Genomic DNA, 26,593 nt, shown 5'->3' with positions numbered 1-26,593 from the left:
AATTTGCCCTGACCATTTGGATATCCCTTTCATTGTTTTGATGAGTATATAACTATAAATTTATTTTCAGAACATGTTCGTCATAATAATTTATTCATGCATTGCTGTATCCAAAAACAGTAGCAGTAGTTTGCACTGTTTATATTTTTTTAGGAAGTGTCTTGGTACATATTTTTTCATAAGTCTGGGACCTGGAATTTTAGTTTCTCTGTTCATATGGTATAGCGCAGTGAAATGTCTAATCTGCTGCTCAATGTTTTTTTTTTCCCAGCCAATAAATAAAAATATCAGTTTTCATCTCACTGTTATTTCTGGTACAACTATATGTATAAGTGTTGAAGCCAAAACTGACTACATAGTAAATAGGAAGATTGCTATTAGTTAACACTTCTTGAGTTTTGAAGTGTCCATGTAATAATACATCACAATTTGTTAGTTGATAAATGTGTACCACTTTACAGATCTTATTTACACATTCAGTACAAGCCAAGTCTTCTAAAAATATGCATTTTTTACAATAAATAGATAAATAATAATGTTTTACTGAGTCCTGAGTAAACTAGCTTCTGTTTTTAAAATCTGTGCAGTTGTACTAAGTTGTTTTCTTAAATATATTATCCTCATGTTAAATGTGTCACGTTTTCCTGTTGGATAGTGTGTACTTTGGTTGTCACATTTTTTTATATATATAATATGAGCTGGACACTTTAAGGTTCAAAATTCCTAGTTAGAAACTGTAATCAGTTTCAGTTTTTGGTATGTAAAAGAACAACAGACTGAGTGGAAGAATATATACAAGGAAATTATGTATATGAACAGCTGGTGCTATCGACTTGTGAGGAGAAGCGTTTTTAGATGTGCTTATACGTGTTATAAAAGTCAGGGCCAAGCCCATACCAGCCTGAGTAAGAAATGTACACATAAATAATGCAATAACAAATAATTTTATTAGATGATAAAATAAGGTAGCTGTAGAAGATGTACTTTAACTGTATAAGCAATGTAGTGTATTTTTTCCAGTGTGGGTAAGTGAGCTCTGTAGGTGAAGTGGCTATAATAATACCCATTTGTTACCCAGATATGCCCACTGGACACACTATCGTTTGTCAGGGAATAGCATCTGCTTCAGTGGCTTGCTCACACAGAAGACAGACTAGGGTTGAAGGAATCAAACCTTGTACCATAGGAACTACATCTCACAGTCTTAACCTTAATGCTCTGTGCCAACTGTGTTTACCATGGAAACCAGGTCAGCTTAATTGATTCAATAAACTGAAGATCGCTTGGTGTGCATATTACCTTCCGTTACATTCCTGTAGAATAACTGAAATTGACAGCTTGAAAAGTGAAATGATTTACAGCTTAAATAAGAACTGAAATTATAGCTCTAAAAGTAAAACGTTTTAAGAACACTAGTAAAAAGGTGCAAATATATATCTTAAATGGAAAACCCATATGGACATGCAGCAAAATGATAGGTTTGTTGCAGTTTTATCTTGGCAAGGTGATCAGAGGTAATTTTAAGGAAATAAAGCAGGATCAAAGAATTGTTAATTGAGGCCTAGTCCAGTTTGTGACATAACCTAGAGAGGAAGTACCTTGGTAACAGGGCTGGACCAAACGAGCTTAATCAATTGAAATTGTGATCGTAAGGCTGCACCACTTAAAGTCAGAAGTCACACAACTTATTAGTAAAGGCATATATGGATTGTGTTAGTGTTCCCTGTCTGTGTTCTAGTCTTTGTGACCGCATATGTACCTTATCAGCACTGCTGGTGAGGGTGATGCTGGAATTGAAATCCACTCTTTGTTTCATGTTCAGTGCAAGATTGATTTACTTACCTCACTGAATTAAACATCCTTTACTATGTAAAGATTAGAAAACTCTGAACTACAAAAAGCTTCCAGTGTTTGAAATGTTGCCTCTAAATAAACTAATAACGAGCGTGATTTTTGCTTGTCATATTCACTTGAAACCTTTGTAAGAAACAGTATCTGTGTTTGCACAATCTGACTTGTTAAATGCCCCTTTTTTATACCCCTCACTTTGCCTCACAGGAGTTGTTCTTTTGGGAACAGCAGTCAGTAATATCATGTGAACAAAAGACAATGTGTTCTTATGCTGATCCCACCCTCTGCCCCCTTGTGTGATTATCCTAGATACTGGTCTAATTGGAAATGAAAACAACATTATTGCAAAGTAATGGAAAAGGTGCATTTCAAAAGCTTCTCTGCTGGGACCAATGCAGAGATGGTGGTGAGAGGCTGTGCTGTTAACAAGCACTCCAGTCACCTCTGAGTTATGGCTCTCCATCACGGGAGGTGCAAAGCTGCCCAACTCTGATATATATATATATATATATATATATATATATATATATATATATATATATATATATGCAGAAAGACTGAAAGCCTATTATTTCTAGAAGAAACTTAGGTTCACTGCAGAATTATGTGTCTGTTTCTGAGAGAGACTTTTTTTTTATAATTTAAAAATCAGGGATTTATTTTAAGAAAGTTAGATGGAATGCCTTCAGGAAATAGGAAAAATCTGACAGTTTGTATGACATTGCATTTAATATTGTTAACCTGGCCCCATCTTCTCAGTGAGTACGTCTTTTTCTTTCTTTGAAGGGCTGAAGCATAAGCTTGTTAGTATCAAAGTGACTTTACCTGAAGGAGCGGAAGAGCTCTTGGAACAATTCTGCCTAGCACACAGCTGCTTAATGTCTCCCCTGTAACTCATTGTTGTATAATGTGTCCTTGGTGTGCATGCTGCCTATTAAAATGCCAGTAACTAAGCTTTCTGACATGTTTCATTGCAGAGTGGAGATGGACTTTCTGCCCAGGACTGCACCTCTCTGAAGCGGGTAGCGGTGGTGGAGGATTTTTTTGACATCATTTACTCCATGCATGTGGAGGCATCAGCTGAACCAGGCAAACCCCCAAAGCATGCTGGTCAGAAGAAAACCTACAAAGCGGTGAGATTTATGTTTTTCTTTCCATCTTCACAGTATTTATTGAATTTCCTCTACTCATTTCCAGAAATTCTGCACAAAGCCAGAAGGCTGGTTTCTGTATTTCATTGTTTGTTTGTTTATTTATTTATTTATTTATTTATTTATTTTTTTTTTGACAATACAAGAACTATAAAAGCTGAGCATAGCATTGGTGAAGTAATCATAATACTTATTTCAGCTTGTATCACACATTAGGTATAACACATGTAAATAACTTCCTAATTCAACTGAATAAGTAATATGGAAATGACTGCACACAGCAGACAGGTAACTGAATAGAAACCTGACAGAATTAAGTTGTTGGTGCACAAAGCAGAGAAAAGTGAATGATGAAAAACATTTCTCCAATCATGTGACAAAAGAGCATCATAATGAGCAAAGTTCTGCATTTGGGAGTTAGAAAACAGTGTAAGCATGTTCCATGAGATGGGAAGAGTGAGGCTTCTGGAAATAAGAATGAGAATATAGTGCATGTGTTGGAGCATAGCTTACGGAGGAAAACTGTCAGAAATCTGAAGAAGATGAGATGACAAGTGTGACTACAGGTATGATATCGCTTCTGGGAGTACATGTCCCATATGTCCACTAGATGGCAGAGGAAACAGTGCAGAACAAGAGGAGGAGGAGGGTGTGTCAGATAAAAAAATGTCAGTGTTACATATAGAGAGGATTATGTTCATATACCCACCAGGCTCTTAATCAATGATGCCCTTGTCTCTAGATTTATAGAACAGTACCATTAATGTGTAGTTTATGCCTTGCTCGAAAATAAAGGGATATATTGTTTCATAAGAACTCTGAATGGTTCTTTTGGGTACGCCTGAAGTGTGAAGATTCTGAAAGGAAAAAAATGCCAAAATAATTTTCCCTGAAAGTCCAGCTTCCTGATGAATGTACTAAAACACTATCAGGTTTAGTACATTTTCACAACCAGCTCTGAAATCAAGAAGTGACAAGGGAGAGAGCAGCCCTGCATGTAGTGGACACATCTTTCTCATATTTCTGTATCCCTGCATGTAGTGGATATATCTGTCTGATATTTCTCTAGCCCTGCATGTAGTGGACACATCTCTCTGATATTTCTGTAGCCCTGCATGTAGTGGACACATCTCTCTGATATTTCTGTAGCCCTGCATGTAGTGGGTACATCGCTCTGAAATTTCTGTAGTCCTGCATATAGTGGATATGTCTGTCTGATATTTCTGTAACCCTGCATGTATTGGATACATCTCTCTGATATTTCTATAACCCTGCAGGTAGTGGATAAATCTGTCTGATATTTCTATAGCCCTGCATGTAGTAGACACATACCCTGATATTTCTGTAGCCCTGCATGTAGTGGCTACATCTCTCTGATATTTCTGTAGCCCTGCATGTAGTGGACACATATCCCTGATATTTCTGTAGCCCTGCATGTATTGGACATCTATCTGATATTTCTCTAGCCCTGCATGTAGTGGACACATCTCTGATATTTCTCTAGCCCTGCATGTAGTGGACACATACCCCTGATATTTCTGTAGCCCTGCATGTAGTGGATACATCTCTCTCTGATATTTCTCTAGCCCTGCATGTAGTGGACACATATCCCTGACATTTCTGTAGCCCTGCATGTAGTGGACATCTGTCTGATATTTTCTGTAGCCCTGCATGTAGTGGACACATCTGTCTGATATTTCTTTAGCCCTGCATGTAGCAGACAGATTTCTCTGATATTTCTGTAGCCCTGCATGTAGTGGATACATCTCTATGATATTTCTGTAGCCCTGCATGTTCTGGACACATCTCTCTGATATTTCTATAGCCCTTCACGTAGTGGATACATCTCTCTGAAATTTTTGTAGTCCTGCATATAGTGGATATGTCTGTCTGATATTTCTGTAGCTCTGCATGTAGTGGAGACATCTCTCTAATATTTCTGTAGCCCAGCATATAGTAGATATGTCTCTCTGATATTTCTGTAGCCCTGCATATAGTGGGTACATCTCTCTGATATATCTGTAGCCCTTCATGTAGTGGACACATCTCTCTGATGTTTCTGTGGTCTTAGGTTAAGAGTATTTAAGTTGAGGGCCATCTGTGCCCTGCTGTCCACAGTGTATGTAATATATGCACATAGTTGTTTTGGATTACTGCTTTACTATTTTAATCAGACCTGCTTTCCAGGAAAAGCCTTTCAGATTTCTTATTGAGGATTTCCCATGATTTACTGAATGAATGGTATCTTTAAAGCCAGAAAATAGCAATTAATAGTGAATTTATGAAGAAACATATTTGTAAAATCAAGTTTGCTTTTCAGAAAAAAAATGAAAGGTCTCTCTCTTGCAGGCATTTATTAGGATCTGATCAGACATTGTTGGTGCTTAATACAGTGGAGTCAATAGCCTACACACACACACACACACACACACACACACACACACACACACACACACACACACACACACACACACACACACACACACACACACACTCACACACACACACACACACACACACACACACTTGCGCATGTACACACACACACACACACACACAGTCACTGACACACACACACACACACACACTTGCGCGTGTACACACACACACACACACACACACACACACACACACACACACACACACACACACACACACACACAGACACACGGCTAGGCCTGTAAAAGCATGGCCTATTAAAGTTTATTTAAAATGCAGGAACTGGAGTTCACAACAGTGGCAAAAAGTAGAGGTTATCAGAAATCTGTGAACAAATAAATGAAAACATTAAAATGAGGTCTTATCATGCTGAGAAGGTGGTAGTTCAGGAGGGTGGTAAAGATAACTTTTTTATTTACTTACTTACTTGATATGTAGATGTACTGTTTACTTTCCAGCTACAACCTGAGCAAAAAGGCAGTACAGTGCTACATTTGATATCATTTTCAATAAACATGAAGTACAACCACTTAATTGACAATTACATTTTAACATCAGTTACAGTAATGAAGACATACCTACCAAGCCAATATTCACAATATTTACAGCTTTATTTACACATCATTTTAGTGTGCATAAGAAACTCATTTTTTGCCCTGACAAAGAAAAATAAATATGTAGGCAGGTCTAATTCAGTATAGTAACGTACGTGGTTGTAGAGTATAGTTAAGGTAAAGCATTAAACTAAGAGCTTTAGATTAAAAATACCAATTTGAAAATACAAAAAGGGTAGAAAACACTGAGGTGGTAGATTTTGCCTGTTTAGCGTAACAGCTAAGAATACAGGTTGCTATTTAAAGGATAAAAAGGGACAGTAGAGAAGAGCTACCTTTTACTGTAGCTTTTTAGTTTGTTGTTAATCAGTTTCTCTAAAACAGTAGAACTTGCTAGCCTCTTTTAGATATGCTAATAAATTGCTGTTAAATGAGAGTGTTATCTTTCAACTGTGATATCCACAGACAAATTATTGTGGTTAGCTGGGTCAGTTTTCTTGGCTTTAATTTCTGTTGTGCCAGAGATTCTTCTGTATTTACTCTGATTATAAGGAAAGGCCCTTATGTGTCATTTTTGTCTTTTTGAATGGTACAAAATGTGTGTTCAGATCTGTAGGTTTCCATTATCCTGATATATTTGTAAAATCATAAAAGTGTTTGCACTTGCAGTCTACACAAACTGAAGGCCTGGTTGTCATATATGTATATATGTATGCATGTGTGCCGTAATGTGTTGTGCTCTTATCCCATAATGCCTTAAACTGCTTGCCATGTATGAGTTTTGTATTTCTGAGTAAACTGCATTCTTGTAGGATCTTTGTCTAAAAACCCTTACCTCTTAACATTTCATCTTCTATGTCAGTGCAGGATGTCATGTACAGCAGTGGTTATGCAGCTGGAAACAATAACTTTCGGACAGGCACTAAAAATAAGTACTTCCTTGTTCCTTGTGTTTTAGAAACCTACCCAGGCTGCAGTATGTTATTTTAATGTGCCAAGTTAGTCTTTTAACTGTGGGTATTTGTGGCGATGAGTGTTATGTACTCACATATGTGTAATAGTATTGGATTTTCTTTTGATATTATTTTTGACACATTTGTTCACTCTGTTGATTCACAGAACACCGGTTGTCAGTAATAGCTGTGTGACTCTCTGTAATGGACAGAAGAAGAGTAATGCTAGTATTATGGTCTGTAATACTTCATGAAGCATGGAGTAACTGCTCTGGCTGTGTTGGATAATTTTTTTTGTTGTTTAGGAACAGGTGAGCCAGTTGCCTTTGCATTTCATAGGGCATGAGTTAATTATTAAATGTAGTAGTACATTAATGGGTTAACTATTGAGCGAGCCATGTGCTGTGGTAGCTATGGGGACATAGACATAATAACAATACTGCTTGCTGTAATATTATGGGATAGTGGTATTAAGAGAACCACCTGACATCTTCCTGTTATAGTTGTAACACTTGTTACAGTTGCAACTTCTGTATAAGTTAAGTTACATAACTGTGTCACTTTAGTCTGGGCCAAAAATAACCTAATATCTGGATCGTACATGCTGCTGGAAATAAATCAATATAAAAGTGGATTTATGTTGCCCCCACCTCCCAGTATTATGACAGTAGCTAAGTACTTCTCCTAATCAGAAGCAGTATTTAACAAAAACTAGTTTCAGAGATAGATACAGTCTGGTGCTAATAAGTTCTAAGATATCTTCATGGTGACAGGTAACTGTAGTCACCCGAGTTGTTAAAACAGCACTTTATTCTTTCTCCAGGCATCTCCTTGAATTATTACTGACTGTAGTTAATGCTCACATACCACACATCACCCACTGCATTTTGTGTGCTTAAGACAACTGTAATGGGAATGACGCTTGCTTTACTTAAGACAACTGTAATGGGAATGGCGCTTGCTTTACTTAAGACAACTGTAATGGGAATGACGCTTGCTTTACTTAAGACAACTGTAATGGGAATGACGCTTGCTTTACTTAAGACAACTGTAATGGGAATGACGCTTGCTTTACTTAAGACAACTTTAATGGGAATGACGCTTGCTTTACTTAAGACAACTGTAATGGGAATGACGCTTGCTTTACTTAAGTCAGCTGTAATGGGAATGACGCCTGCTTTACTTAAGATAACTGTAATGGGAATGACGCTTGCTTTACTTAAGACAACTGTAATGGGAATGACGCTTGCTTTACTTAAGACAACTGTAATGGGAATGATGCTTGCTTTACTTAAGATAACTGTAATGGGAAGGACGCTTGCTTTACTTAAGACAACTGTAATGAGAATGATGCTTGCTTTACAGTTTTATGGAACACAGAATAATTACACTGACACCACACTGTACTCCTTCTTGGCTTAAGGGATAAACATTATAGCAAAATTTGTTATGCTAATGTTTCATGTGAAGTTGGTTGTTGACAAAATTGTAGTTATATTTCTTAGGCATACCTTTCAACCTCTGAGTGCAACAAATCTGGATAAAACCTAACATAATGGGGGGACAAAGGCTAAAAAATAGGGACTGATTTTAAATATTGCTCATATAAATTTAGACAGTTGCTAGAATAGCAGGTTTTGCATTATTACATATTTTCATAAGGATATGAAGTCTGAAACTCAAATGTCTGTCATTATTTAGTATTATTTAATGACGTCAGTGCTCAACAATTTGCCAGAAAACCACACATTTTAAGAGAAACTGACCAAAAGTATGAGTCAAAAATCTGAACATTCTACAAAAATCTGGACAGTTGAGAGGTATGCTCTCAGGGCATGAGCTAAGCATAATGCCACTGTTCCTCATGACAATATTTCATAACAAATAGGATTACTACAATGGCAATGTGGTAACTTTTTATAAAGTTTCAAGAAAAAAACAGCAGACAAACATTATAAGGAACCATTAAGCAAGTGCTCTGCGTAAGGGACATGCAAAATAAGTGCTGTAATTACATGTCAAGAACAAGTTGTGAAATTCTAAAGGGATTGTGGGAGAGAGTGGTGATCGCCATTTATAAAGCACAATGAAATGAAAGAGAAATAAACTACATGCCAGTGAACACGTTATATGCAGCATCAAAGGTTATGCAAAGGGGCGTCTGGGGTCATGTTCTAACTGAAGCAGAAGAACTAGGGTTAGCAAATGTTCTACAAGAAGGGTACTTCAGGGTCATATGTCATATGTCATGAGTTATTTGTATTTTTATATCTGGTTGCCATGACAAAGGACCACATTTTAAATGTGGCTGTAGTATTTGTGGCCCTCAGTAAAGCTTTTGAAAAATGTGCCAAAAGGAAATGAGTGAGCAAATGTCCAAATCAGAAGTCAGTAGCTGTCTGCTAACTGGAAACGGAAATGCTTGAATTAAAAGTGTGACAAGGAAACTGGTAAGGAAAAGTATAAATCCAAACAGAGGTGCCTTAGCTTGTCAGCTACACAAGAGAATGTATTTTGTTGTACTCTGTAGTAATTGGGAGTTTTTGTGCACTTTGTTTACTAAAATGTTTCTTGGAATGAGCCATATCATTCCTCTGTGTGTGGCATTGCCTCACATACAATGTCAGCTGTATTTCTTTGTGGGAAAACTGAATCAAGGGCCTTTGGGTAGAGCTGTCCCAGCTGTGGAAGGTCAGTACAGCAATGCTTTTTGTCAGTAAGTTCATAGAAGAAACAACATGAACCGTGCAGAGCAGTTTGGGCAGACACAGGAAAGCACCCAAGGTTGTTACTTTGTATTCCTCAGCATGTCCCACCACCATCTCACCAGAGAGAGACACTGAAGTATGTGGCTGCAATGCAGCATGTTGTGCATGCTGTATGTGTACTGATAAGGCACTGCACAGTACATTGTTTTGACTAAAAACTGAATAAACTGTTAAAAATAATTCAAATAGGCATACACGTGACAAACACAAGACACAGACACACAGATGGGACCATAGTGTTTATTTATAAAGTATTTATATTCATTCATTCACTGTAGAATACATTTATTTGTTCATATTTTGTTAAATAAATCTCCATTTAACAAAATAAATAAATAAAAATAACCACGGCTCAATGTCACACCAAAAGCCACTTTAATAGCAAAAAACAAGTTTAAAAATGGACTTAATACAAAAAAGCTAAGCACTTTTACCCTGTACCTCCAGGGCTTCTTCCTATTAAGTTGGGAATTTATTGATGCCACTTACGCCAGAGAATAAAGGAGCCTTTCCGCAACACAGACATATGCACTGGGGGAGGCAGTTTTTTTTCCAGGAGGGCATCACAAAAATAGAGTTGTGGATTAGTTTTATATTTACTTTTAGAGCAAAGAAATAATGCTGTAAAAAATAAATAGGGAAAAGGCGGCCATATAAGCACAATGCCCTAAGTGATTGCCTATATCACCTATGTGTAAGTCCGACCTTGGATATTATATTGACTGTCCTAAGATCTCTCTAATGCCTAAACATGGTGTTGCCCACTGTTATTAAGAAAACTTGTGGTACCATACTGTTTAATCCAATCCAACCAAGAGCTGTAGGGTCTGCAAGACAAAAGACCTGTGACAGTCAAGCATGACTGCTAAAGGAGGTAGGAGGATGACACTGTCGAGAAGGGTGGCTACCATTAACACAGTATCCTGCCTCCGTGTAGAAAAATGGGAAAAGAGGTACTGATGGTGATGAGGATGACGATACAGATACACATATTAAGTATGTTGTATCCATGCTGGTCATATACATCAGCCTTTTCTTCTGAAGAATTTTTGAATACTGCTAATGCTGGTCACTGTATCCGTAATCTTATTAACGGAGGCTGTGCTTGCTAATGCAGAATAAACAGTGATAGACGTACGGACCCATGTATAGTGAAGTTGTCCAGGAGCATGCCCAGTGGGTGGGTAATGTGCAGTAGCATGAGCATGCCCAGTGGGGGGGGGGATAATATGCAGAAGCATGAGCATGCCCAGTGGGGGGTAATATGCAGTAGCATGAGCATGCCCAGTGGGTGGGTAATATGCAGTAGCATGAGCATGCCCAGTGGGGGGTGAGGGGTAATATGCAGTAGCATGAGCATGCCCAGTGGGGTGGGTAATATGCAGTAGCATGAGCATGCCCAGTGGGGGTAATATGCAGTAGCATTAGCATGCCCAGTGGGGGTGAGGGGTGATATGCAGTAGCATGAGAATGCCCAGTGGGGGTAATATGCAGTAGCATGAGCATGCCCAGTGGGGGTGTGGGGGTAATATGCAGTAGCATGAGCATGCCCAGTGGGGGTAATATGCAGTAGCATGAGCATGCCCATTGGGGGTTGTGGGGGTAATATGCAGTAGCATGAGCATGCCCAGTGGGGGTGTGGGGAGGTAATATGCAGTAGTATGAGCATGCCCAATGGGGGTGGGGTAATATGCAGAAGCATGAGCATGCCCAGTGGGGGATGTGGTGGGTTATATGCAGTAGCATGAGCATGCCCAGTGGGGGGGGGTGTGGGGAGGTAATATGCAGTAGTATGAGCATGCCCAATGGGGGGTGGGGGTAATATGCAGAAGCATGAGCATGCCCAGTGGGGGATGTGGTGGGTTATATGCAGTAGCATGAGCATGCCCAGTGGGGGGTAATATGCAGTAGTATGAGCATGCCCAGTGGGGGTGTGTGTAGGGTTATATGCAGTAGCATGAGCATGCCCAGTGGGGGGGTGTGGGGGGGTAATATGCAGTAGTATGAGCATGCCCAATGGGGGGTGGGGGTAATATGCAGTAGCATTGCAATACGTTTTGAATTCCTTTTCGTCACCCACCAGGCAGTGTCTCCTGTACATTGACAGGTTACCCAGACATTGCTTTTCTACCAGTTGAAAACTGTGCAGTGGATGTAAATCTTTATTTCTGCATGTCTGAAACTTCTAATTTCTGTGCTGCTTCTCAAACTAGGTCATCTATGTTGTAGACAGATAGCTTGCTTATGAGTCACTGCAAAGGGAACTTCAACAAAATTCTGCCACTTTTTTAGAAACAGGAATAGTTCTTTGAAGAAATCTATCATTGTCTGTGTTTTGTACAATGTGTTTGCTGCTCATTTTAAAAATAGCACTCAACAGTGAATAAACATTCGATCCATGCTTGCATGTGGATGTATAACCCCTGATTTTAGGCATAGTATTTGGTTTGTGCAGTAAATATGAAGGTATAGGCTGTGTTGGGAGTTTTGTAGGGACTAGGGTCCTTGTGATAAGAAGAGTTTATGTATGTAATTAGTAAAATAACAGGTAGACCGTACTAATGGTCCACTTACTTTGAGTTGCTCAGATAGCCAAGTGGCAATGTACTTTACATACTGTGGGTGACCTACATACCAGAGTTCACTCAAGCTGTTACACCGGGATGGTGCCTGTACTTAAAGGCAGGGGGTGTTGCTAACTAATGCATTCTGCTACAAGGAAAAGGGTAGCAGGTAGCTATGGCAACAGAAACTCCTGAGGTGGTACTGAGAGGCCTGCTTCTTCTATACGCAGTTACACTGCACATCGGGATCAGGAGGAAGGAGGGTGAAGGAAGAATAAAGTCAGAGAGGCGTCAGTCTGAAGTAAACTACAGAGACAACTCTTTTCAAGACTATGAAACATTTAATCAAATATTTTCTAAAACCTCACGTATTGATCTAACTCAGTTGAAATCTCAGTCAGTGCCCTTCATGGTAAAAGCTGTTTTTCAGCAATCACAACTTGTTTTGATTTCATATAAGCATAAATTTCTGGTAGACAATAAGGATTTCTCAGCCCCACTATTCCAGCGTTATTCCTGAGTCCTGATAAAGCTATTACTCTCAGTTAATTAGATCACAATTGCCTTATGTTTGCCATGCCTGATTAAAAAAAAGAAAAAGAAAAAATCTCCACTGTTCTAGACCCCATTAACTTTCACAGACTACACCACCTTATGAAAAAGTATTACTGCGGAAATCTGAATTTTTTTCTGAGTTTCGACCTAGTGTGTGTGTGTGTGTGTGTGTGTGTGTGTGTGTGTGTGTGTGTGTGTGTGTGTGTGTGTGTGTGTGTGTGTGTGTGTGTGTGTGTGTGTGTGTGTCTGCGTGTGTGCGTGTGTCTGTGATGTTTCTGTAACTATAACAATTCCAAAATGAAATTGCAGGCATCAGCTTAACAAACACTGAGTTGGTATTTGTGTAGTCATTGTAACAGTCAAAATATTGCATTCATTTCTACTGTTCAAAGTCTGCTGTAGTCTATTAAATTGGTAAGGTCTGTTTTTAAAATTGTAGTAGAATTTCAGTGTCATTTCATCTACTGAAACTGAGGTTTGAGCTTTCCCTGGACACAGTGTTTCTTGCAATTCGAAGTGCTGTGTGCTTTAGGTACAGTTACAATGGGATGATGATATCTGATGAGTTTTGTGAGGCACATCACATCTGTTCGTTTTCATGCAACATGAAATTTAAGGACTTCCCCATTTACATTTATAGTGATATAACAAGTCTTTGCTTTTATGTTTCATATACTTGTTCTTTTTAAAGGTTTGTTGCACAGATTTCTTGGGTCAATAGTCAATGGACATTGATTTAATTTTTCCCCTAGACTGATCAGGCAGGTCAGAAAACATCAAAAATATGTGAAAATTGTCAGTTTGACTAGGCATCCATAATTTTTGTATTAGACAAGTTGCCACTCAGTATATCTGCAAACCTTATATCTCAGAAATACAAGTCTGAAAAGAATTTTTGTAGGTCGTGTATAACATATTCTTACTATTTAAAGAATATATCCAAAAGCACAGGATCCAAGACCACGTATCAATTAAAGAGACGCAAAAAAAACCCACCACACTGCGGCAACAGAAAATATTTGATTTAATGCTTTTGTCTTTTTAAAGACTTCAGATTAATGTTAACTGTTGAACTTTTAATTTAAATAGGTTTGAAAGTCACGTGACAATTCACATCATACACTGCTCAGACATTTGTCACATAAATACTATTTACACTTTTACTATATAAAACTTAAAATAAAAAAATACTGTAAAATTTTATACATTTTTTGAATTTTATAACTTTGTTTACCTGAATTATTTTCTAGTCAATATTCTGTCATTTAGAAACAATTTTAATTAATAGATTCATTCAGACAAGGAAATCTATCTGCCTGCAACCAAATTTATCATCTTGTCTCACCACCATTCACCTTGTTTATAAAATTACTTCTTCTATAATCCTTGAATTCATGATCAACCACACTGAAACACATTTTTTATTTTGCGTGCAACTTTTCTTATCTTTAAACAAAGCGTTTTTATCATCCTGCTGTTTAACGGCATAACTGTGCCCTAATCATGTTCTGAAGAAGTCTTTAAATAAAAGGATGAAAGGAATAAATCAAATATTTTCTGTTGTAGCAGTATGGTGTATTGTTTGAATATGTACAGAGTAAATACTGCCACTTAGAAAGTCTTGCAGTATTTCTCATCAAAGCAGTGAGAATGCTACTTCAGTCATGTTTGCCATAATGCTGTGCTTATAGTGACATGTATCAGGCATTCTAGCTGTCTCCACCGTCCAGAAAAATGAACAGATGGCACCGTCACCTAACACCTCACTGACCACTAATTTGCAGTACTCTTGTCACTGGCTGAAGGGAAGGCCGGGTTAATGTAGCTTTGTGCTTTTCAGATATTCCATTTTCCATTCGGGTAACATCACAAATGTAGGGAAATTTATTGACAGTGTGCTCCTTACACCACAGTACTAACATCACTGCAGTACTTTCCTTACTATTTGTAGGAAGAGGACACCAAACTACTGCTCTGTAAGCATAATATAGGGCAGAGCATGTCTCCCGGTGTTATAATACTAAGTTATAAATATAACATACAGCTGGATGGGACAGAGCATGTCTCCCGGTGTTATAATGCTAAGTTATAAATATAACATACGGCTGGATGGGACAGAGCATGTCTCCCGGTGTTATAATACTAAGTTATAAATATAACATACGGCTGGATGGGACAGAGCATGTCTCCCGGTGTTATAATACTAAGTTATAAATATAACATACAGCTGGACAGGGCAGAGCATGTCTCCCGGTGTTATAATACTAAGTTATAAATGTAACATACGGCTGGATGGGACAGAGCATGTCTCCCGGTGTTATAATGCTAAGTTATAAATATAACATACTGCTGGATGGGGTACAGCATGTCTCCTGGTGTTATAATACTAAGTTATAAATATAACATACTGCTGGACAGGGCAGGGCATGTCTCCCGGTGTTATAATACTAAGTTATAAATATAACATACTGCTGGACGGGGCAGGGCATGTCTCCCAGTGTTATAATACTAAGTTATAAATATAACATACTGCTGGAAGGGCAGTGCATGTCTCCTGGTGTTATAATACTAAGTTATAAATATAACATACTGCTGGACGGGGCAGAGCATGTCTCCTGGTGTTATAATACTAAGTTATAAATATAACATACTGCTGGACGGGGCAGAGCATGTCTCCCGGTGTTATAATATTAAGTTATAAATATAACATACTGCTGGAGGGGCAGATATGTCTCCTGGTGTTATAATACTAAGTTATAAATATAACATACTGCTGGACGGGGCAGAGCATGTCTCCTGGTGTTATAATACTAAGTTATAAATATAACATACTACTGGAGGGGCAGTGCATGTCTCCTGGTGTTATAATACTAAGTTATAAATATAACATACTACTGGAGGGGCAGTGCATGACTCCTGGTGTTATAATACTAAGTTATAAATATAACATACTACTGGAGGGGCAGTGCATGTCTCCTGGTGTTATAATACTAAGTTATAAATATAACATACTGCTGGACGGGGCAGAGCATGTCTCCTGGTGTTATAATACTAAGTTATAAATATAACATACTGCTGGAGGGGCAGTACATGTCTCCTGGTGTTATAATACTAGGTTATAAATATAACATATTGCTGGACGGGGCAGAGCATGTCTCCTGGTGTTATAATACTAAGTTATAAATATAACATACTGCTGGAGGGGCAGTGCATGTCTCCTGGTGTTATAATACTAAGTTATAAATATAACATACTGCTGGACGGGGCAGAGCATGTCTCCTGGTGTTATAATACTAAGTTATAAATACAACATACTGCTGGAGGGGCAGTGCATGTCTCCTGGTGTTATAATACTAAGTTATAAATATAACATACTGCTGGAGAGGGCAGAGCATGTCTCCCGGTGTTATAATACTAAGTTATAAATATAACATACTGCTGGATGGGGCAGAGCATGTCTGCCAGCATTATAATACTAAGTTATAAATATAACATACTGCTGGATGGGGCAGTGCAGGCCTGCCAGCATTATAATACTAAGTTATAAATATAACATACTGCTGGACGGGGCAGAGCATGTCTTCCGGTGATATAATACTAAGTTATAAATATAACATACTGCTGGATGGGGCAGAGCATGTCTCCCTGTGTTATAATGCTAAGTTATAAATATAACACACTACTGGAGGGGCAGTGCACGTCTCCCGGTGTTATGATTCTAAGTTATAAATATAACATACTGCTGGATGAGGCAAAGCATGACTCCCGGTATTATAATACTAAATTATAAATAGAACATACTGCTGGACGGGGCAGCGCATGTCTCCCGGTGTTGTAATATTAAGTTATAAATATAACATACTGCTGGAGGGGCAGTGCATGTCTCCTGGTGTTATAATACTAAGTTATAAATATAACATACTGCTGGAAGGGCAGTGCAGGTTTGCCAGCATTATAATACTAAGTTATAAATATAACATACTGTTGGACTGGACAATACAGGTCTGCCAGCATTATAATACTAAGTTATAAATATAACACACTGCTGGATGGGGCAGTGCATGTCTCCAAGTGTTGTAATACTAAGTTATAAATATAACATACTGCTGGACTGGACAATACAGGTCTGCCAGCATTATAATACTAAGTTATAAATATAACATACTGCTGGATAGGCAGTGCAGGTCTGCCAGCATTATAATACTAAGTTATAAACATAACATACTGCTGGAGGGGCAAAGCAGGTCTCCTCGTGTTATAATACTAAGTTATAAATATAACCTACTGCTGGACGGGGCAGAGCATGTCTCCTGGTGTTATAATACTAATTTATGTATATAACATACTGCTGGACAAGGCAGAGCAGGTCTGCCAGCATTATAATACTAAGTTATAAATATAACATACTGCTGGAAGGGCAGTGCAGATCTGCCAGCATTATAATACTAAGTTATAAATATAACATACTGCTGGACAGGGCAGTGCAGCTCTGCCAACATTATAATACTAAGTTATAAATATAACATAATGCTGGACAAGGCAGAGCATGTCTCCCAGTGTTATAATACTAACTTATAAATAGAGCATACTGCTGGAGGGGCAGTGCAGGTCTGCCAGAATTATAATACTAACTTATAAATAGAACATACTGCTGGAGGGGGAGTGCAGGTCTGCCGGAATTATAATATTAAGTTATAAATATAACATACTGCTGGACGGGGCAGAGCATGTCTCCTGGTGTTATAATACTAAGTTATAAATATAACATACTGCTGACGGGGCAGTGCAGGTCTACCAGCATTATAATACTAAGTTATAAATATAACATACTGCTGGACAGGGCAGAGCATGTCTCCTGGTGTTATAATACTAAGTTATAAATGGAACATACTGCTGGATGGGGCAGAGCACGTCTCTCTGTGTTATAATACTAAGTTATAAATATAACATACTGCTGGACAGGGCAGAGCATGTCTCCCGGTGTTATAATACTAAGTTATAAACATAACATACTGCTGGACGGGGCACAGCATGTCTTCCAGTGTTATAATACTAAGTTGTAAATATAACATACTGCTGGACGGGGCAGTGCAGGTCTGCCAGCATTATAATACTAAGTTATAAATATAACATACTGCTGGACGGGTCACAGCATCTCTCCCGGTGTTATAATACTAAGTTATAAATAGAACATACTGCTGGAGGGGCAGTGCAGGTCTGCCAGCATTATAATACTAAGTTATAAATAAAACATACTGCTGGATGGGGCAGTGCATGTCTCCCAGTGTTATAATACTAAGTTATAAAGGGTCTATATCACTTTGTTGAAATGGCAGAAGTTCAAACAGCATATGTTTGAACTTCGAACCTTGAAGTGCAAAACCATCGAAGGGTTAGAACAGCGATTTTTTTTCCCAGGGAAAAAAAATTGCTGTTCCAAGAAACACACACACAACACAAGCACACCAAAAAAACAGCAATCCACACACACACACTTAAAATCCTACATCTAACCCTACACTAAACTGTGCATACACTACTATCTATCCACTTACCTTAACCCAAACCCTAACCCTAAGTTCCGTACACTATCGCACACTCACCTGACCCGCACCCTAACCCTAACAAATCCTATCACGGCCTAACCCTAAAGTCTGTCACTATTGCACACCTACCTCACCTGCGCCCTAAACCTAACTCACCTAACCCATGTCCTAACCCTAATGTCCACACAATCGCACACTTACCTGAACCCGACCAGTATCTGTCCACCACAGTGCTGAAAATCGTGAAGCCACAGCAACGGCCCACCGAATACTTTCCCTGGGAAAGAATTTGGCGTTCCACGGCTTCGCGATAATCAGTTTTCGAATTTCACAGTTCGAACATATGGTGTTCAAACTTCTGAAGTTTCGACTAACTGATAGGAACCCAGTTATACATATAACATACTGCTGGATGGGGCAGAGTATGTCTCCCGGTGTTATAATACTAAGTTATAAATAGAACATACTGCTGGACAGGGCACAGCATGTCTCCCGGAGTTATAATACTAAGTTATAAACAGAACATACTGCTGGATGGGGCAGAGCATGTCTCCCGCTGTTATAATACTAAGATATAAATATAACATACTGCTGGATGGGGCAGAGTATGTCTCCCGGTGTTATAATACTAAGTTGTAAATATAACATACTGCTGGCTGGGGCAGTGTAGGTCTGCCAGCATTATAATACTAAGTTATAAATATAACATACTGCTTGACAGGGCAGAGCGTGTCTCCTGGTGTTGTAATACTAAGTTATAAATATAACATACTGCTGGTCAGGGTAGAGCATGTCTCCTAGTGTTATAATACTAAGTTATAAATATAACATACTGCTGGACAGGGCAGAGCATGTCTCCTGGTGTTATAATACTAAGTTATAAATATAACATACTGCTGGACAGGGCAGACCATGTCTCCTGGTGTTATAATACTAAGTTATAAATAAAACATACTGCTGGACAGGGCAGAGTATGTCTCCCGGTGTTATAATACTAAGTTGTAAATATAACATACTGCAGGATTGGGCAGTGCAGGTCTGCCAGCATTATAATACTAAGTTATAAATGTAACATATTGCTGGATGGGGCAGAGCGTGTCTCCCGGTGTTGTAATGATAAGTTATAAATACAACATACTGCTGGACAGGGCACAGCATGTCTCCCGGTGTTATAATACTAAGTTATAAATATAACATACTGCTGGACAGGGCAGAGCATGTCTCCCGGTGTTATAATACTAAGTTATAAATATAACATACTGCTGGAGGGGCAGTGCATGTCTCCTGGTGTTATAATACTAAGTTATAAATATAACATACTGCTGGATGGGGCAGAGCATGTCTCCTGGTGTTATAATACTAAGTTATAAATATAACATACTGCTAGAGGGGCAGTGCATGTCTCCTGGTGTTATAATACTAAGTTATAAATATAACATACAGCTGGAGAGGGCAGAGCATGTCTCCCAGTGTTATAATACTAAGTTATAAATATAACATACTGCTGGATGGGGCAGAGCATGTCTGCCAGCATTATAATACTAAGTTATAAATATAACATACTGCTGGACGGGGCAGTGCAGGCCTGCCAGCATTATAATACTAAGTTATAAATATAACATACTGCTGGACGGGGCTGAGCATGTCTTCCGGTGATATAATACTAAGTTATAAATATAACATACTGCTGGATGGGGCAGAGCATGTCTCCCTGTGTTATAATGCTAAGTTATAAATATAACACACTACTGGAGGGGCAGTGCACGTCTCCCGGTGTTATGATTCTAAGTTATAAATATAACATACTGCTGGATGGGGCAAACCATGACTCCCGGTATTATAATACTAAATTATAAATAGAACATACTGCTGGACGGGGCAGAGCATGTCTCCCGGTGTTATAATATTAAGTTATAAATATAACATACTGCTGGAGGGGCAGTGCATGTCTCCTGGTGTTATAATACTAAGTTATAAATATAACATACTGCTGGAAGGGCAGTGCAGGTTTGCCAGCATTATAATACTAAGTTATAAATATAACATACTGCTGGACTGGACAATACAGGTCTGCCAGCATTATAATACTAAGTTATAAATATAACACACTGCAGGACGGGGCAGTGCATGTCTCCAAGTGTTGTAATACTAAGTTATAAATATAACATATTGCTGGATGGGGAACAGCATGTCTGCCAGCATTATAATACTAAGTTATAAATATAACATACTGCTGGACAGGCAGTGCAGGTCTGCCAGCATTATAATACTAAGTTATAAACATAACATACTGCTGGAGGGGCAAAGCAGGTCTCCTGGTGTTATAATACTAAGTTATAAATATAACCTACTGCTGGACGGGGCAGAGCATGTCTCCTGGTGTTATAATACTAATTTATGTATATAACATACTGCTGGTCGAGGCAGAGCAGGTCTGCCAGCATTATAATACTAAGTTATAAATATAACATACTGCTGGAAGGGCAGTGCAGGTCTGCCAGCATTATAATACTAAGTTATAAATATAACATACTGCTTGACAGGGCAGTGCAGCTCTGCCAACATTATAATACTAAGTTATAAATATAACATAATGCTGGACAAGGCAGAGCATGTCTCCCAGTGTTATAATACTAACTTATAAATAGAACATACTGCTGGAGGGGCAGTGCAGGTCTGCCAGAATTATAAACATAACATACTGCTGCAGAGCATGTCTTCCAGTGTTATAATACTAAGTTGCAAATATAACATACTGCTGGACGGGGCAGTGCAGGTCTGCCAGCATTATAAGACTAAGTTTTAAATATAACATACTGCTGGACGGGGCACAGCATGTCTCCCGGTGTTATAATACTAAGTTATAAATAGAACATACTGCTGGAGGGGCAGTGCAGATCTGCCAGCATTATAATACTAAGTTATAAATAGAACATACTGCTGGATGGGGCAGTGCATGTCTCCCAGTGTTATAATACTAAGTTATAAAGGGTCTATATCACTTTGTTGAAATGGCAGAAGTTCAAACAGCATATGTTTGAACTTCGAACCTTGAAGTGCAAAACCATCGAAGGGTTAGAACAGCGATTTTTTTTCCCAGGGAAAAAAATCGCTGTTCCAAGAAACACACACACAACACAAGCACACCAAAAAAACAGCAATCCACACACACACACACTTAAAATCCTACATCTAACCCTACACTAAACTGTGCATACACTACTATCTATCCACTTACCTTAACCCAAACCCTAACCCTAAGTTCTGTACACTATTGTACACTCACCTGACCCGCACCCTAACCCTAACAAATCCTATCACGGCCTAACCCTAAAGTCTGTCACTATTGCACACCTACCTCACCTGCGCCCTAAACCTAACTCACCTAACCCATGTCCTAACCCTAATGTCCACACAATCGCACACTTACCTGAACCCGACCAGTGTCTGTCCACCACAGTGCTGAAAATCATGAAGCCACAGAAACTGCCCACCGAATACTTTCCCTGGGAAAGAATTTGGCGTTCCACGGCTTCGCGATAATCAGTTTTCGAACTTCACAGTTCGAACATATGGTGCTCAAACTTCTGAAGTTTCGACTAACTGATAGGAACCCAGTTATACATATAACATACTGCTGGATGGGGCAGAGTATGTCTCCTGCTGTTATAATACTAAGATATAAATATAACATACTGCTGGATGGGGCAGAGCATGTCTCCTGCTGTTATAATACTAAGATATAAATATAACATACTGCTGGATGGGGCAGAGTATGTCTCCCGGTGTTATAATACTAAGTTGTAAATATAACATACTGCTGGCTGGGGCAGTGTAGGTCTGCCAGCATTATAATACTAAGTTATAAATATAACATACTGCTTGACAGGGCAGAGCGTGTCTCCCGGTGTTGTAATACTAAGTTATAAATATAACATACTGCTGGTCAGGGTAGAGCATGTCTCCTAGTGTTATAATACTAAGTTATAAATATAACATACTGCTGGACAGGGCAAAGCATGTCTCCTGGTGTTATAATACTAAGTTATAAATAAAACATACTGCTGGACAGGGCAGACCATGTCTCCTGGTGTTATAATACTAAGTTATAAATATAACATACTGCTGGACAGGGCAGAGTATGTCTCCCGGTGTTATAATACTAAGTTGTAAATATAACATACTGCAGGATTGGGCAGTGCAGGTCTGCCAGCATTATAATACTAAGTTATAAATGTAACATATTGCTGGATGGGGCAGAGCGTGTCTCCCGGTGTTGTAATAATAAGTTATAAATACAACATACTGCTGGACAGGGCACAGCATGTCTCCCGGTGTTATAATACTAAGTTATAAATATAACATACTGCTGGACAGGGCAGAGCATGTCTCCCGGTGTTATAATACTAAGTTATAAATATAACATACTGCTGGAGGGGCAGTGCATGTCTCCTGGTGTTATAATACTAAGTTATAAATATAACATACTGCTGGACAGGGCAGAGCATGTCTCCTGGTGTTATAATACTAAGTTATAAATATAACATACTGCTGGAGGGGCAGTGCACGTCTCCCGGTGTTATGATTCTAAGTTATAAATATAACATACTGCTGGATGGGGCAAACCATGACTATAATACTAAATTATAAATATAACATACTGCTGGATGGGGCAGAGCATGTCTCCCGGTGTTATAATATTAAGTTATAAATATAACATACTGCTGGAGGGGCAGTGCATGTCTCCTGGTGTTATAATACTAAGTTATAAATATAACATACTGCTGAAGGGCAGTGCATGTTTGCCAGCATTTTAATACTAAGTTATAAATATAACATACTGCTGGACTGGACAATACAGGTCTGCCAGCATTATAATACTAAGTTATAAATATAACACACTGCAGGACGGGGCAGTGCATGTCTCCAAGTGTTGTAATACTAAGTTATAAATATAACATACTGCTGGATGGGGCACAGCATGTCTGCCAGCATTATAATACTAAGTTATAAATATAACATACTGCTGGACAGGCAGTGCAGGTCTGCCAGCATTATAATACTAAGTTATAAACATAACATACTGCTGGAGGGGCAAAGCAGGTCTCCTGGTGTTATAATACTAAGTTATTAATATAACCTACTGCTGGATGGGGTAGAGCATGTCTCTTGGTGTTATAATACTAATTTATGTATATAACATACTGCTGGACGAGGCAGAGCAGGTCTGCCAGCATTATAATACTAAGTTATAAATATAACATACTGCTGGAAGGGCAGTGCAGGTCTGCCAGCATTATAATACTAAGTTATAAATATAACATACTGCTTGACAGGGCAGTGCAGCTCTGCCAACATTATAATACAAAGTTATAAATATAACATAATGCTGGACAAGGCAGAGCATGTCTCCCAGTGTTATAATACTAACTTATAAATAGAACATACTGCTGGAGGGGCAGTGCAGGTCTGCCAGAATTATAATACTAACTTATAAATAGAACATACTGCTGGAGGGGGAGTACAGGTCTGCCAGAATTATAATATTAAGTTATAAATATAACATACTGCTGGACGGGGCAGAGCATGTCTCCTGGTGTTATAATACTAAGTTATAAATATAATATACTGCTGGACGGGGCAGTGCAGGTCTACCAGCATTATAATACTAAGTTATAAATATAACATATTGCTGGACAGGGCAGAGCATGTCTCCTGGTGTTATAATACTAAGTTATAAATGGAACATACTGCTGGATGGGGCAGAGCATGTCTCTCTGTGTTATAATACTAAGTTATAAATATAACATACTGCTGGACAGGGCAGAGCATGTCTCCCGGTGTTATAATACTAAGTTATAAACATAACATACTGCTGGACGGGGCAGAGCATGTCTTCCAGTGTTATAATACTAAGTTGTAAATATAACATACTGCTGGACGGGGCAGTGCAGGTCTGCCAGCATTATAATACTAAGTTATAAATATAACATACTGCTGGACGGGGCAGAGCATGTCTCCCGGTGTTAAAATACTAAGTTATAAATAGAACATACTGCTGGAGGGGCAGTGCAGGTCTGCCAGCAATATAATACTAAGTTATAAATAGAACATACTGCTGGATGGGGCAGTGCATGTCTCCCAGTGTTATAATACTAAGTTATAAAAGGTCTATATCACTTCGTTGAAATGGCAAAAGTTCGAACACCATATGTTCGAACTTCTAACCTCGAAGTGCAAAACCATCGAAGGCTTAGAACAGCGATTTTTTTCCCAGGGAAAAAAATCGCTGTTCCAGGAAACACACACACAACACAAGCACACCAAAAAAACAGCAATCCACACACACACACTTAAAATCCTACATCTAACCCTACACTAAACTGTACATACACTACTATCTATCCACTTACCTTAATCCAAACCCTAACCCTAAGATCCGTCACTATCACACACTCACCTGACCTGCACCCTAACCCTAACTCACCTATCCCACCCTAACCCTAATGTCTGTCACTATCGCACACCCACCTTACCTGCGCCCTAACCCTAACTCACCTAACTCGTGCTGTAACCCTAATGTCCACACAATCGCACACTTACCTAAACATGACCAGTAACTTTCCAACACAGTGCTAAAAATCACGAAGCCTATGAAACGGCCAACCAAATTCTTTCCCTGGGAAAGAATTTGGTGTTCCACGGCTTCGCGATAATTAGTTTTCGAACTTCACAGTTCGAACATATGGTGTTCGAACTGCTGAAGTTTTGACAAACTGATAGGAACCCAGTTATACATATAACATACTGCTGGATGGGGCAGAGTATGTCTCCCAGTTGTAAAATACTAAGGTATAAATATAACATACTGCTGGATGGGGCAAAGCATGTCTCCCGGTGTTATAATACTAAGTTATAAATATAACATACTGCTGGATGGGGCAGAGCATGTCTCCCGGTGTTATAATACTAAGTTATAAATAGAACATACTGCTGGATGGGTCAGAGAGTGTCTCCCAGTGTTATAATATTAAGTTATAAATATAACATACTGCTCGATGGGGCAGAGCATGTCTCCTGGTGTTATAATACTAAGTTGTAAATATAACATACTGCTGGATGGGGCAGTGTAGGTCTGCCAGCATTATAATACTAAGCTATAAATATAACATATGGCTGGACGGGGCAGAGCATCTCTCCCGGTGTTATAACACTAAGTTATAAATATAACATACTGCTGGACGGGGCAGAGCATATCTCCCGGTGTTATAATACTAAGTTAAAAATATAACATACTGCTGGAGGGGCAGTGCAGGTTTGCCAGAATTATAATACTAAGTTATAAATAGAACGTACTGCTGGATGGGCAGTGCAGGTCTGCCAGCATTATAATACTAAGTATTAAATATAACAAACTGCTAGATGGGGCAGAGCATATCTCCTAATGATATAATACTAAGTTATAAATATAAAATACTGCTGGAGGGGCAGTGCAGATCTGACAGCATTATAATACTAAGTTATAAGTATAACATACTGCTGGAGGGGCAGTGCATGTCTCCTGGTGTTATAATACTAGGTTATAAATATAAAATAGTGCTGGATGGGGCAGAGCATGTCTCCCGGTTTTATAATATTAAGTTGTAAATGTAGCATACTGCTGGATGGGGCAGTGCAGATCTGCCAGCATTATAATACTAAGTTATAAATATAACATACTGCTGGAAGGGCAGTGCAGGTCTGCCAGCATTATAATACAAAGTTATAAATATAACATACTGCTGGATGGGACAGTGCAGGTCTGCCAGCATTATAATACTAAGTCATAAATATAACATACAGCTGGACTGGACAGTGCAGGTCTGCCAGCATTATAATACTAAGTTATAAATATAACACACTGATGGATGGGGCAGAGCATGTCTGCCAGCTTTATAATACTAAGTTATAAACATAGCATACTGCTGGTGGGGCAAAGCAGGTCTCCTGGTGTTATAATACTAGGTTATAAATATAACCTACTGCTGGACGGGGCAGAGCATGTCTCCCAATGTTATAATACTAAGTTATGAATATAACATACTGCTGAAGGGGCAGTGCATGTCTCCCAGTGTTATAATACTAAGTTAAAAATATAACATATTGCTGGGCAGGGCAGAGCATGTCTCCTGGTATTATAATACTAAGTTATAAAAAGAACATACAGCTGGAG

The 26,593-nt window shown here is 38.8% G+C and overlaps 1 protein-coding gene across 1 annotated transcript in view; it reads left to right on the top strand.

The window, feature by feature from the left end:
- The window catches only part of NOL4L (nucleolar protein 4 like), a 1,816,355-nt gene that overhangs the window by 590,776 nt on the left and 1,198,986 nt on the right, over positions 1 to 26,593 (top strand). The window contains exon 2 of the mRNA XM_044090353.1: positions 2,829 to 2,984. Coding sequence (XP_043946288.1) covers positions 2,829 to 2,984 — 156 coding nt within the window. The remainder of the gene's footprint in view (positions 1 to 2,828; positions 2,985 to 26,593) is intronic.

The sequence above is a fragment of the Protopterus annectens genome, chromosome 12.part0 (genome assembly GCF_019279795.1).
Source record: "Protopterus annectens isolate FY-2018-M chromosome 12.part0, PAN1.0, whole genome shotgun sequence".
Taxonomy (NCBI): Eukaryota; Metazoa; Chordata; order Ceratodontiformes; family Protopteridae; genus Protopterus; species Protopterus annectens.
Note: the sequence above shows the minus strand (reverse complement) of the source record. Positions and strands in the feature narration are given on the sequence as shown.